We start from the raw sequence: 15,682 nt of genomic DNA on the forward strand, positions 1-15,682 counted from the left end.
ATGGAGTCTTGCTCAGTCACCAGTCTGGAGTGCAGTGGTGTGATCTTGGCTCACTCCAACCTCCACCACCAGGGTTCAAGCAGTTCTCCTGCCTCAGCCTCCTGAGTAGCTGGGACTACAGGCACGTGCCACCATGCCCAGTTAATTTCTGTATTTAGTAGAGACGAGTTTCACCACGTTGGCCAGTTTGGTCTCGAACTCCTGATCTCAAGTGATCGGCCCACCTTAGCCTCCCAAAGTGCTGGGATTACAGGTGTAAGCCACCATGCCCAGCCTCTGTTTTTCTAACTTGTGTTTCATCACTGAAGACAAAGTTATAATATTGTCTGATGTTCCCACTGTATAAAGATAAAATATTTAAGATAATTATATTACAAATGGAGAGGGTAATGAATCTTAAATGGAGGTACGCTTTCTATACTTCACTTGAACTGGTAAAATGTCAAGACCAATAGAGCATAAGGAATTACATAACACTTGGAGTAACCAATTAAAATCTATACTAAGATGTATTCAAAAATGCTACAGATATCTAAAAAACATTCAAGTAACCCACAAAGGGCAGGAAAAAGAAACAGACAAAACAGAGAGAGAAACATAAAAGAAAACAAAAATGAAGGCAAAATAAAGACATTCCTAGATAAAGACTACAACAAATTGTTGGTAGCAATTCAGCCTTATAAGGAATAGTAAATAGTTTGGGAGGCTGAGGGGGAAGGATTGCTTGAGGTCAGCAGTTTCAAGCCAGGCTGGGCAACATAGCAAGACCCTATCTCTCAAAAATATTTTAAAAGAAGAAATATTAAGACATATTCTTCAAATTGAAAAAAAAGGCACAGAAAAAAGTACCATAAATAATAAATATTTGAGTTACTATAAGAGACTCTCTAAATATACTTTATCTTGTGTGTTGCCTTCTTTAAAATACATAAAAATCATACATAAAAATCATACATAAAAATACATAAAAATCTGAAAATACAAAAATCAGCCAGGTGTGGTGGCACATGCCTGTAGTCCCAGCTACTTGGGAGACTGAGGCAGGGGAATTGCTTGACTCCAGGAGGCGGAGGTTGCAGTGAACCAAGATGGCACTATTGCACTTCAGCCTGGGAGACAGAGCGAGACTCTTGTCTCAAAAAAAAAAAAAAGAAAGAAAAAAAAAGAAATTATATAGCTAAAAACGCAAGAGATGTTTTTCAATGGTATACTAAAATATGTATTTAACACAAAATAAAGCAGTAAAGGGGAAATAGGAGAACAAAAGAAAGACCTACAGACAAAAAATGGCAAAATGGCAAATGTAATCCAACTATACCAATTGGGTTAAGGGCCTAAGCTCACTTTTTGTTTTCTTGGTGATTTTGTTTGTTTGTTTTTTGCATGTGGCTATTCAATTGTCCCAGAACTATTTGTTGAAAAGACTAACTTTTGCCCTATTGAATTGTGAGTATCTTTGTCAAAAATCAATTAACCATAAATTTCATAAATCTCAACTCTGTTCCATTGATCCATATTTCTATCCCTGTGCCAGCACTACACTGGCTTGATTACTGTGGTTTTATAGTTATGTTTTTTAATTAGGTACAATTTCAGACATTATTTTTCATTCTTGTAATATATTTGCCATATTTTAGAACCAAGGTTATACTAGCCTCATAAGAAATGTTTCCTCTTTTTCTGTTTCCTAGAAGAGTTTGCACAAGACTGTCGTTCTTCCTTCCCTAGGCATTTGGAAGAATTCACCAATGAAACCATTTAAACTTAGGGGCTATTTTATGTGAAGGTCCTTATTTATACTCAGAATTAATTTCTTTAATAGCTAGAGGTCAGTTCAGGCTTTCTGTTTTTTCTGCTGTCAGGTTTGGTAAATTGTCCTTTTTGAGATATTTGTCCATTTTTCCAGCTCATCAAATTTATTGTAATAAAATTGTTCATAAAATTCTCTTATATTTAGATATCTGTAGGATCTATAGCTCTGTTCTTTCCATTCCTGTTATTGGCAAATTCTTTTCTTTACTTTGATTATGATTGATTATACATGCAGCAAATAGTTTTATAAATTTTTTGAACTTTTAACTCTGTTGATTTACTTTGTTTTACATTTTGAAAAAGATTTAACTGATTTCTGCTTTTATGATCTTTTTTCTTCTTTCCTTATGTTAAATTCGCTCTTCCTTTTCTAGCTTTCTAAGATGGAAACTTACTCGAATATGTACATTTAAGGCTAGATCATTCCCTCTAAGTACCACTTTACCTCCATCCTACAAGTCTTGATATGTGTTAATAATATTAATTATTTTCTAGTTTCTATTTTTATTTCATCTTAGACCTCTGAATTATGTTAAACTGCATTGCTAAATTTTTAGGGGGGTGTTTTTCTTATCATTTTGTTATTAATTTCTACCTTCATTCCATGATCGTCAGATAACATACTCTGAATGATGTCAATCATTTGATATTTACTGATGCTTTTTTATGGCTCAGTACATGGTTATTTATGATACATGTTTTATGGCATTTTTGGGTGTGATCATATGCCAATTACATCAAGCTTTCTAATTGTGTTGTTCAGGTCTCCTACATGCTCACTGATCCTCTGAATTCATTGTTCTATCAGCTATTCAGAGAGTTGTATTAAAGTTTCCCACTATAATTGTGAAGTTGACTATCTTTTTTTTTTTTTTGAGACTGAGCCTCATTCTGTCACCCAGGCTGGAGTGCAATGGCACAATGGCAGAATCTTGTCTCACTGTAAAACTTCCGCCTTCCAGGTTCAAACGATTCTTCTGCCTCAGCCTCCCGAGTAGCTGGGATTACAGGCGCCTGCCACCTTGCCTAGCTAGATTTTGTATTTTTAATAAAGACGGAGTTTCACCATGTTGGCCAGGCTGGTCTTGAACTCCTGGAGTCTGCCCACCTTGGCCTCCCAAAGTGCTGGGATCACAGGCGTGAACCACTGTGCCCGGCCTTGGTTCTTAAATTTTTTGTTTTACATATTTTGAAGCTCTTAGTAAGAGCATACAGATTTAGTATTGTGATATTTGTAAGATAGGTACTTTTTATAATAAAAAGAATATCTTTATAGCAACGCATCTTGACCTAAAAGGCAGTTTGTCTAATATTAGTACAGCTACGTCAGCTTTTTTGGGTTAGTGTTCATGTGGTATACGTGTGTGTGTGTATATATATCCTTTACTCTCAACCTTTATGTGCTTCTATATTTTAATTACGACTCCTGTAAGAAGAATAGATTTGAGTTTTTTATTTAGTCTGGAAATATCCTACTTATTAGCAATATTGATATAATGTGGTTTATATATAAATGTACTCTTAATTTTCTATTTGGCCCATATATTTTTTGTTCCTTTCTATCTTTTCTTGATTTCTTTTGGAGTAGTCAAATAATTTTTATTAATCCATATTTTCCATCTATCCATTTAGTTATGCTTTATAATTTTTTAACCACTTCTCTGATATTGGCAAAAACCTAGAATCTTTGGCTTCTATTTACCAACCCCCACCTTTTGTGTTTTTGTTGTTATGCATTTTAATTCTATATATATTTTAAATTTCATGAGACAGTTATTGCCTTGTACAATAAATATTCATTTATATTTTCCACACATTTTCTCTTTTTTTTTTTCCTTTTCATCCTGCATGTTATGGTTCCATCCTGGATCATTTTTCTTCTGCCAGAATAACTGTCTTTTATTATTCTTTTAACACAGGCCTGTTGGCAACAAATGCCCTCAGTTTTCATTTGCTTCAAAATGTTTTTATTTCACTATATTTTTTGAAGGATATTTTACTGAGTTAAGATTCTAGATTGTGTCTTATTTTTCTTTCATCATTTTAAAGTTGTTATTAAATTACTTCCAGCTTTCATCATTTCTGTTGGGAAGTCAGCTGTCATTTCTATTGTTGTTTTTTGGAAGGTAATGTGTCTTTTTTTTTGCTTCTGGATGCCTTTAAGATTTTCTCTTCACTTTTCAACAGTTTTACTAGGATTTGCCTACTTGCGGTTTTGCTTGTGTCTCTCTTGCTTGAGGTTCTGAGTTTTTTAAACATGGGGATCAATAATCATAAGTTCTGAAAAATACTAATTTGGTATTTCTAAAATATTGATTTTGTCTTGTGTTTCTCTTCTCTTTCTGAAACTATAATACTATATATAGAGTACATATATACACATATATAGTATTATGTGATAAACATTATGAATGTGTCCCATGTATCTCTTATGCCATGTATGTTTTCTTTTTTGTCTCTGGGCACTTGATTTCTCTTCCAGTTTAAAAATTTTGTATTCTGCTGTGTCTAATTTGCTGTTGAAACTACCCATTTCATTATTAATTTCAAACTTTTTTTTTTGAATTCTACAAACTCTATTGACTCTTTGTAATTTACAATTTTTTTTGAAGATCTGAATCTTTTCATTCATTCTGTCCACCTTGCCTCCATTTTATTTAACATATTAATAATGGTTATTCTAGAGCTCCTGTATCTAGATACCTCCAATATCTGAATCCTATGTGATTCTGCCTCCATTCATGACTTAAAGTCTACTTTGCTTCACCAGCTTTCTCTTGGTTAGTGTTTACATCATTTCTTTCCTGTATTTTACTTTCAAACTTTTTGTGCTCTTATTTTTAAAATACACAAGTAACATATGGTTGGTTTTCTTTTTAAATCCATACAGGCAATGTTAATGTCTAGATTGTAGAGTTGTGTTTTTTCCACTTCTTTGTATAGTTAGTAATTTTTAAATGTTTAATCTTAATGAAATTGAATACATTTAAATACTCAACACTGTGTATTGAGAAAGAGAACAAGAATGGAGGTTCCACATGTCTTCCACCATAGCAGAGCCTTCTGTGCTCTACTGTGCAGATAAATTCAAGGAATGATCATCTCAATCCAGTCAGGGATTTAGCTGGGTTACGGCTGGTTTTGCAGTCAAACCTCAGATAAACTCAGTGTTCCTCTCACGATGCTTATTTTCTGGGCATGCCCTTGCAACCTCCTCACAGAGAGACTGGCAGGTGTCAAACACCTTCACCTTGAAGAGCTGCAGGAGATTCAGGATTCCCAGCGTTTTCCCCCAGGCAGCTTCATCCTGGTGCCTGTCTTGAGAAGCAGGTGACTGGTGATCCTGACGCAGATTCCTCCATTGATGGGTCTTTGTTCCCTCAGCATTGGAGGCTGCAAGGTTTTTCCCTTTGACATTTAGGTAATAGTCTAGCTGTCCAGACGCCCATACAGCTTGAAATTGGGCACTTGGGTCTCTCTAGTTTCTAGTTTCTCCTCCAGACCCACACGACTCCACTCCTAAAAGGCTTACTGGCTTCTCTCTGACTCTGCAGGTGATCTCTTTCCTTCTGGACCAAGTCTGATTCTCAGCCTAGAGACAGGATTGACAACGTCCCCCGGGGGACAGGAGGGACAAAAACCTGTTGGCAGTGACAGCTCATTTCATAATAGTGATGCCTCCCTGAAATTCCAGTTGATTAGTCCTCATTGGTCCCACAGTTTTCCTATGCTTTTAAAAAATTCCTATGATTTAAAAAAACTGATCCAGCTTTTTTTCTGGATGGGAGCACTGGCCTGCCATAATTTACAGCATCCTACCCAGGAGTGAAAATCCAAACATTATTTTTAAAATGCCAATTGGAAAGAAAAAATCATCTACTCCCAAGTCTATAGTATCCATCAGGACTTTTGCTTCAATATTCATGACAGCAATCTTTCGTAAAATGTAACATTTTCCCTTTCAAATATCAGTCATAAGTATGACCTACCTATTTTCTTAAAGGACATCTTGTGGAAAAGAAAAAAGTGGATCTAGGTTTTTTGTGTTGTTGTGCATTGAAGGAGGAAGCAAGTGTAAGGCTGCAGTCCACCCCTTGTTAAAGCAAACTAAATATGGCCTGAGAAGGACTCTGTACTTCTATATTTGAATCATTGTGGACAAACTAACCTAGGCAGGCAAGATTGAAACCCTAACTTAGGAGTATGCATCTGTAACAATCGCTGAGTCTTGGTCAATCCCAGCAGCCACACTTCAACCATTCATTCACTACTGAGTGTTCAAATTATGTTCAAACAAAGCAAATGCCAAGCTGTAACCAATCCGGTTGTTTCTGTACCTCACTACAGATTTCTATAGGTCACTTCCCCTCACCTTTTTTCTTTTTTTTTTTTTGGTCTATAAATTTGTTCTGACCATGAGGCACCTCTGGAGTCTGTCTGTGACTCTGAGGGCTGCCCGATTCGCAAATCATTCATTGCTCAATTAAACTCCTTCAAATATAATTTCATTGAAGTTTTTCTTTTAATACCCTGGACTCTGTTCCTTCCTGTGTTACATTGGGAGAGTCGTTATTTCTCTTGGTCTTTGTGCCCTGGAATTCGAAATAAGGTTCCTTTTATTCTATTTCAAATAACAACAAAAAACCTATTCTCTACCTGTTATACCAACGCTGTTACAACTGCACATGGAGCGGGGGCCCTGACTTGGATTCTGTTTGTTTGAAATGGGTCCCAGCACATTGAAAGTTCTAGAAGAGAAGTGTGGTTTTCTGGCTGCTGTTTCAAGTGGCTAACTGTCCTCTGACTTTATGCCATTAGTGCCAGAGTGGAACGAAGATGAGAGGACTCAGGATACGGGAGGGGCACAGAGGGCTGGGGACAGTCAAGCCCCACCTCCCTCCCTCCTTCCAGCTATGAGGGCTGATAATCTGCAAATCAGGAATCCTGAGGCTGGACAGAGAAACCCCTAGACCTTTGTGGTTCTGGAAACAGGGGCCACCCTAAAATGCCAGGGAAAGCAGGCCAGGGAACTGGAGACGGAGTGAGGACATGGATGATGTAGCCTGAGGGACTTTGTCAATTCATCACTCTCTCTGACCTAGTTTAGGGACTGTCAGTCTGGTGGCATCTGCTACAAGAGAAAGACATTTAACACATAAACACGAGTTGGGAGAGGAGAGCTGAGCTATTTGGGACAGGAGACAGATTAAGAAATAGAAAGTCTTCCCCATGGATTATAGCCTGTTTCTTTTTCCACTTTTGTATCTGAGCTATGCCCTAATTCTTTCTTGTTACAAGCCAGCCAGGGTATTTGAGCACAAGGTGACAAAGACTGAACTCCCGTCTCATTAACTCCATCTGGGACGGAGGGTTATAAAGGCAGGTCCTGGCCTTGAGCCTTCATACAGGAATTGGTTAGACTCTGACTGATTCTGTTTAGACTGAAGAACTGCAGCCTTCTAAGAATGTGAACTCTAGTCTCGAATTGAGCTTGTTCTTGTAATTCACTGTTTTCTTCTTTTTTCTGAGCACTTGGATGAAATTCCGAGTCTCCATTTACCCTCTGAGCTGGAATAAAGGAGGCAGATGGTCCTGAGTACAGATAATAAGGACAAGGATCCTGTCATGGCTGTAACTGTCCGATCAAATCAGACAGTTCCCCAATTAGGGATCAGAAATGAGATTGAGGGTCAGGCACAGTGGCTCATGCCTATAATCTCAGCACTCTAGGAGGTCAAGGCAGGAGGATCACTTGAGCCCAGGAATTTAAGACTAGCCTGGGAAATATGGTGAAATTCCATCTCTACAAAAAAAAAATACAAAAATTAGCCAGGTGTGGTGATGCATGCCTGTAGTCCCAGCTACCTGGGAGGCTAAGGTAGGAGGATTGCTTGAACATAGGAGGCAGAGGTTGCAGTGAGCCGAGATTGTGCCACTCTACTCCAGCCTGGGTGACAGAGTGAAATTATGTCTCCAAAAAAAAATGAGTCTGTCATTCTAACTAGATTCTGAGAAAACTGTCTTTGTGAGTTAGCAGATTCTGAGGGCTTATCACCTGCAGCACACTGGGCTAGGGACATCAAAGTGCTGTCATTAACAAATGGATGGGAAGTCCTATTATTGTCATTCATGTTTAACACTGTGTGCTGGATACCGGATACTCAGCAGCATCCTGGCCCTCTTCACTTCTCCCAGGATCATAGTGGCTGAAATCTTCGAAACATTGCTTTCCAGACTCTTCATGGTGGTATGGGTGGTGGGTAAGTTCCTGTTTGTGTTAGTCCATTCTCACGCTGCTATGAAGAAATACCCCAAACAGAGTAATCTGTAAAGAAGAGAGGTTTATAATTGACAATTCCGCATGGCAGGGGAGGCTTCAGGAAACTTACAATCATGGTGGAGGGCACCTCTTCACAGGGCAGCAGGAGAGAGAACGGGTGCCGAGTGAAGGGGGAAGCCCCTTATAAAACCATCAGATCTCGTTAGAACTCACTATCACAAGAACAGCATGGGGGAAACTGCCCCCGTGATTCAATTATCTCCACCTGGTCCTGTCCTCGACACATGGGGATTATTACGATTCAAGGTGAGATTTGGGTGGGGACACACCCAAACCATATCACTGTCCACGGTCTCCATCACTTCACAATGCTCCTGATGCCTCTGACACCTTGATTTCTTCCTCTGGGAATGCTGGATCAAGCGGTCCCAAGGATGTATCCTAGTTCTGTCCTTCTGCCTTCTGTGACTCTGACACGCCCCTCTCTGTAATCCTCTGTAATCTTGGTTTCCATTACTTGGATCCTTCTTGTTTCTCTAATAACAGACACTTGCAGAAAATATTGCCCTTCCCACAAAACTTTCACATGTATCTCCTTGAATTCTCACAGCCTCCCTGCAAGGCAGTTAGCACTAACTCCTTTGTAGAGACAAGGAAACTCAGGCTGAGAAATGCAAGTGAACTTGTCCTGTGCTGACTTTAAGTGCCCTGCTCTGCACGCCACCCACACAGTCTTGTTGATGGCCTTTCTCTGGCCACCCTGTTCCTCTTTTTTCTCTTGCCAGTCCATTATGGGTCAAACCCAGAGCCTAGGCTTTGCTTTTGGCTTGTTTCCCAGGAAATTAGCTCTATTTGGGAGCTCACCCAATTACACCGTTTCATTACTATCTGTTGAGAGATGATGCTCTCCCCCATCCACATGCAAGGTTGGATTATGTTTCTGTGGGCCCCAGTCAACTTCGCCTTCCTGTACTACTTCCTCCACATATCCACATTTTCCAATTATATTGCCATAAAGATGAATATCTTAGCATATATTAAAACATTTTCTTAGACTTTTTTAAAATAATAAAATAAATTAAAATATTTTCATGAGCCCCTGGAAGTATTGTAGGCCCTAGGCACTGTGCCTATTCTACCTAGTGGATAAATAGGCCTTGGTTACGTGATTCTTCCATATTCTGAGACTAAGGAAATAGTCATCCAAAAGGGTTAAGGAACAAGCTAGGAATAGTTCCTGTTTCCACCACCCTAAGTGGAAATTTTCACAATTCACAGGGCATAGAATAGAGTACTTCTCAGTGGGCTGTTAGTCTTAGACTAAATGCTGCTCTGGTCCCATGTCAGAAAATTTAAAAACAAGTTCTGAAAGAACTAAATGGTTTCCAAGTAACTTAACTGTGTCACAGAGTAACACTTAGGAATACTTAGAGGAATACAAAAATATCCAGCACCCCAAAAAGCAAAATTCACAATGTCTCTGTTATCCAATCAAAAATTACCAGGCATGCAAAGAAGTGATAAAATAAACCCCATAATGAGAACAATGAGTCAATCAACAAAAGCCAGAAATAACAAAGAAAATAGAATTAATAGACAAGGACACTTGAACAGTGATAACAAAGGCATTAAATACATTCAAGAAGCTAGAGGAAAGATTGGACATTTTAGTGGAGATAGAGATGATGTATTAAAGCCTTCAATCAAACATGAAGAGAAGAAAAAATCAAGAGATGAAAACCACAATGTCTGAGATGAAAAATACACTGTCTGGGATGAAGAGCAGATTAAACATTGGGAAAGAAAAGGTTGGTGCACTTGAAAATACAGCAATGGAACAATTGAAAATATCCCAAATAAAACTTAGAGATGTATTTTAAAAGCTTAAAAAAATGATCAGAGTATTTGTGGGACACTTCATCGGAGTCCCCAAAGAAGCTGGGGAGGGCTGAAAAATATTTGAGGATTTCATGGTGGTTTGTAAGCTTGATGAAAACGACAAACCTGCAGATTCAAGAAGCTCAATAAAATCCAAGCACAAGAAACACAAACACTACATCGGGGCACAGCACAATTGTATTTCTTTCCTGGGTCTGCTGTAACAGAAACGATGTGGCTTAAAATAAAGTTATTCTCTCACAGTCCTGGAGGCCAAAGCCTGAAATCAGGATGTCGCCAGGGGCATGCTGTCTCTGAAGGCCCTAGGGGAGGAGGCTTCCTTGCCTCTTTGTAGATTCTGGTGGCTGCCACTAATCCTTGGTGTTCCCTGGCTTGAAGCATCAGTCCCATCTTTACTTCCATCCTCATGTGGCATTCTCTTTGTGTGCCTTTGTCTCCATACAACGTTCTCCTCTCTGTGTATCTGTGTTCAAACTTCCCTCACCTTATAGAGACACCAGTCATTGGATTAGGGCCCATTCTAATCTGGTATAACTGCATCTAAACTTGATTACACCTGGAAAAACCGTATTTGTAATCAGGTCACATTCACAGGTACCAGGGGTTAGGACTTGGATGTATTATTTTGTGGTAACACAATTTTACCCACTTTAATAATCAAATTACTTAAAACCAGTGATTAAGAGAAAATAATTAAAGCAGCCAAATGGGTTAAAAAATTGTATGCACCATACACAGAGGAACAAAAATAAGAATGACAGCAGATTTTTAACTAGAAACAATACAAGCCAAAAAAAAAAAAAAAAAGACAATGGAGCAACATCTTTAAATTACTGAAAGAAAACAGATGTCAACATAAAATTTTATATCCAACAAAACTATGCCTTGTAAACAAAGGCCAAATAAAGACTTTTTCAGACATACAAAAGCTGAAAGAATTAATCACCAACAAAACTACACTGTAAGAAATCTTAAAGAAAGTCTTCCAAGTAGAAGGAAGATGATACCAGATGGAAATATGAATCAACCAAGAGAAAACAAGCAAAAGCACTAGAGATACTAACTGTGAGTAAATATAAAATAATTTTTATAATTATTATTTAATTATATATATTTGATTTTATTATAATTATTTAATAATTATTATTTAAATATATTTAAAAAGTAATTGGATATTTAAAGCAAAAAATAACAAAATTGTATTATGGAGTTTATACCATGTATAGAATAATACATGATAATAACAGCATAATGATCAGGTAGAGAGAAATGGAAATATACTATTTTAAGGTATTTATAGTATAAAGTAAGTGATGTAATATCAATTGTAGTAGATGGCGTTAAGTTGAAGATGTACACTGTAAATCTTAATGCAACCACTAAAATAACAGGATATGGCTAATATGCCAAAAACGGAGATAAAACAGAATCATTAAAAAATTCATTATCCTAAAAGAATACAGAAAAACATTAAAAAATGAATGAAGAATAAATAGGACATGAAGAAAACAAATAGATATATGGAAGCTTTAAACCTAACCATATAAATCATCACATGAAATGTAAATAGTCTAAAACACCACTTAAAGTCAGAGACTGTCAGATTGGCTAAAAAAACAAAACAAAACAAAAAAACCCCACAACTCAACTATATGCTGTACAAACTCACTTTAAATAACAAGATACAAGTTGATTCAAAGTAAAAATAATGAAAAATTATATATCCTGTGTACACTCATCTAAAGAAAGCTGGAGTGGCTATATTAATATAAGACAAGGTGGATTTCAGAACAAAGAATATCACTAGCAATAAAGAGGGTCATTTTATAATCTAAGAGGGTCAACTCATCAAGAGGATATAAAAATCTTAAACATTTCTGCATCTAGTGACAGAACTTCCAAATATATGAAGCAAAAACTAGCAAAACTATATGGAGAAATAGATACACCCACAATTAAAGTTGGGGATTTAAATACCTCTCTCTCATTGATAAAACCAGTAGACAGAACACCAGTAAGGATACAGAAGTCTTGAACAACACAATCAACCAACTTGACTTAGTTGACATTTATAGTATACTTCACCTAATGATGGCAAAATATATATTCTTCTCAAGCATACATGAAACATTTACCACAATAGATCCTATTCTGGTTCATACAAGAAGTCTCAATAAACTCAAAAGCATTCAAGACATACAATGTTTTTTGATAACAATGGAATTAAATTAGAAATTGATAATAGATCTCTGGAAAATCTTCCAATATTAGGAAACTAAATAACACATTCTAAATAATCCATAAGTCAAAGAAGAACTCAAAAGAACAATTTAAAAGTATTTTGAACTAAGCAGAAATGAAAACACAACATATCAAAATTTGTAGGATCCCATGTAAGGCAAGGAAATTTATAGCACTAAATACCTGTATTATAAAAGAATAACGGTCTCAAGCCAATGTCCTGAGCTTGCAAGTACAAACTAGTAAAATGGAGAGAAAAGTAAAGCTAAAGTAAGCAGGAGAAAGAAAATAATGAAGATCAGGGCAGAAATCAATTAAATATAAAATTGAATAGAAAATTTTACAGAAAAATCAATAAAAGCTGGTTTATTCAAAAGGCAATAAAATTGATAAACCTGTAGAATGACTGATCAGGAAAAAGAGATAAATTGTCAATGTCAGGAAGGAGAGAGGCAAGATCACTATGAATTTTATGGATATTAAGATAAGGAAATACTATGCAAATACATTACATGACTTAGATGAAAAGGATAAATTACTTAAAAAAACAGAATCTACCAAGGCTTATTCAGGAAGCAGATAACCCGAATAGCCCTGTATCTATTAAACAAATTAAATTTGCATTAAAAATCTTCCTGCATAAAAAACCAAAGACCCAGAGGGCTTCACTGGCAAGTCCTACCAAACATTTAAGGAACAAATAATAACATAATAACAAAAATAATAAGAGAATAATAACAACTCTAACTTTTCCATAAAACTGAAGGATACCTCCCAGCTATTAAGCAAGCATTACCCAAACCAGGTAAAGACATTACAAGAAAACTACAGATGAATATTTTTCATGAAAAAAGATGCAAAAATTAAGAAAATTTTAACAAATAAAATCCAACATTGTATAAAAGGGACAGAAATCATGACCAAGTAGGTTTACTCCAGGAATACAAGGTTGAATTAAGACTCAAAAATCAATCAAAGTAATTCACAATATTTACAGACGAATGAGGAATGTCTGTATGATCATTTTCTGGATGCAAAAAACAGCTGACAAAATCTGAATCCATTCCTGATAAAAAAAAAAACTTTCTGCAGACTAGGAAGAGAAGGAAAACTGACAAACAGCTTCTGTGAAAAATCTACAGTTAACATCATATTTAATGGTAAAAGACTGACATAGTTTGTCTGTGTCCCCACCCAAATCTCATCTTGCATTGTAGCTCCCATAATTCCCACATGTTGTGGGAGGGACCCAGTGGGAGATAATTGATTCATGGGGGCAGTTTCCCCATACTGTTCTCATGGAGTGAATAAGTCTCATGAGATCTGATGGTTTTATAAGGAATTTCCCCTTTCACTTGGCTCTCATTCTCTCTTGTCTGCCGCCATGTAAGATGTGCCTTTTGCCTTCTGCCATGATTGTGAGGCCTCCCCAGCGACGTGGAACTTGAGTCCATTAAACCTCTTTTCCTTTATATTACCCAGTCTCAGGTATGTCTTTATCAGCAGTGTGAAAACAGACTAATACAAGCCTAAGATCAGAACAGATAAGTATTTCCCTTCTCACCACTTATATTAAAATTGTACTGGAGATAAAGTGCAACGTGGTAAGGGGGAAGGGGGAAAAGGTATACAGAATGGAAACGAGAAGTAAAACTGTCTCTATTTGCAGACATATCTACATAGAAAATCCCATGGAATTTACAAAAAAAAAAAAAAAAAAAAGAAACCAGAATGGATAGGTGAGTTCAGCATGGTGGCAATATACAGAATCAATGCACAAAAATCCTTCAGATTTGCATAAACTAGCAAATGAACAATTGGAAACCGAAATTTTTAAAACAATACTATAACAATGCCATGCAAATAGGAAATACTTAGGGATATATGTAACAAAAGATGTGCAAGAGCTGGATGCTGAAAACTATAAAGCGTTATTAAGAGAAATCAAATAAATTTAATTTAATTAATTAAATGGAGATCGATATTGTGCCCATGGATTAGAAGACCTAAGACTGTTAAACTGTAAATTCTTTCCAAATTGATTCTGATTCAATGCAATCCTATTTGAAATCCCAGCAGAATTCTTTTTGTAGAAAATTGACAAACTGATTCTAAAATTCATATGGAAATGCAAAAGACCTTGGATAACCAAAAGCAACTTTATAAGAGAACAAAGTTTGAGAAGTTACACTATCTAATTTTATTAAGGGTTATAAAATGATTTCATAAGTGATTAAGTGAAGATGTAAACTATTAAAGCTTATGTTTCCAGAGACAGACTTAAAATCAATTATATTTTAATTATATATTAAAATATACAATTGTATAGAACATTTATAGAAATTGGATCTTCAATTTGTATGTAGATCCTTCCTATGTCCCCTCCCAGACACTCATGTCTGTTCTGTTCCCAGAGCTGCTCACTATCAGGGGGTCACAAGGCCCTACCAATGGCTGCTGAGAAATCCACTTCCTGTGCAATTGTCAGGTTCAAGCTGTTCACAACGTTATTTTATTATTAAAATAAAGAACAAAATCAACCTTCAGAGATATGTAGGGGATATTCATGCTAAATGATGAAAAAGGATCATTAAGTACCTTATTTGAAACCACAGTCCAATTTTAACTTCTGAACTCTCAGTGATTTTCACTGTTTACACTAGCTGATTCTAAAGCTTATAATCTTTAGTAATCAAAACTGTATAGCAATGGCACAAAGGTAGACTAATAGATCAGTGAAACAGAATAGACAGTCCAAAAATAGATCCATACATATATGGGTGATTGATTTTCAACAAATGTGCAACATTGATTCAGTTGAGACAGGATGGTTGTCTGAGTCCACTCAGGCTGCTATGATGAAATACCATAATCTGGACGCTTCTAAACAACACAGATGTATTTCTCACAGTTCTGGAGGCTGAGAAGTCCAGGATCCAGGTGGCAGCAGATCTGGTGTCTGGCCAGCGCTCTGCTTCCTCATAGACTCACAGACAATCTTCTTGCTGCATCCTCCCAATGTAGAACGGACAAGGCAGGTCTCTGAGCCTCTTTTATAAGGGCATTAATCACATTCATGAAGGCTCTGCCCTCGTGACTTAATCAGATTCCCAAACACCCCACCTCCTAGTACAATCACCTTGGGGATTAGGATCTCAACATACGAATTTGCAGAGGATACAAACTTTTAGACCATACCAATAGCCTATCAACAAATGTTGCTGGAATAATTGAATATCTATATGCAAAAAATAAACCAAACTTTAATTCATACTTTACACTGTGTACAAAAACAAACTCGAAATAGCCCACAGGCCTAAGTGTAAAACCTTAAACCATACAACTTCTCATCTTAGGCAAAGATGTCTTAGACACAATACCAAAAACACAATATATAAAGGAAAAACTTGATAAACTGAGCTTCATCAACATTGAGAACTTCTGTTTTTG

At 36.6% G+C, this 15,682-nt stretch overlaps 1 protein-coding gene across 15 annotated transcripts in view; it reads right to left on the minus strand.

Annotated features, from left to right (window-relative positions):
- MSRA (methionine sulfoxide reductase A) overlaps positions 1–15,682 on the minus strand; it is a 413,664-nt gene that overhangs the window by 24,012 nt on the left and 373,970 nt on the right. For 8 of the 15 annotated variants that reach the window (XM_074000256.1, XM_074000259.1, XM_074000244.1 and 5 more), the window contains one exon: positions 4,256–8,137. The exons of the other annotated variants lie outside the window; for them this stretch is intronic. In XM_074000256.1, coding sequence (XP_073856357.1) covers positions 8,090–8,137 — 48 coding nt within the window. In that variant the 3' untranslated portion in view covers positions 4,256–8,089. Of the gene's footprint in view, positions 1–4,255; positions 8,138–15,682 lie in introns of those variants that run through there. 15 annotated transcript variants of the gene reach the window in all.

Source organism: Macaca fascicularis, chromosome 8 (assembly GCF_037993035.2).
Source record: "Macaca fascicularis isolate 582-1 chromosome 8, T2T-MFA8v1.1".
Taxonomy (NCBI): domain Eukaryota; kingdom Metazoa; phylum Chordata; class Mammalia; order Primates; family Cercopithecidae; genus Macaca; species Macaca fascicularis.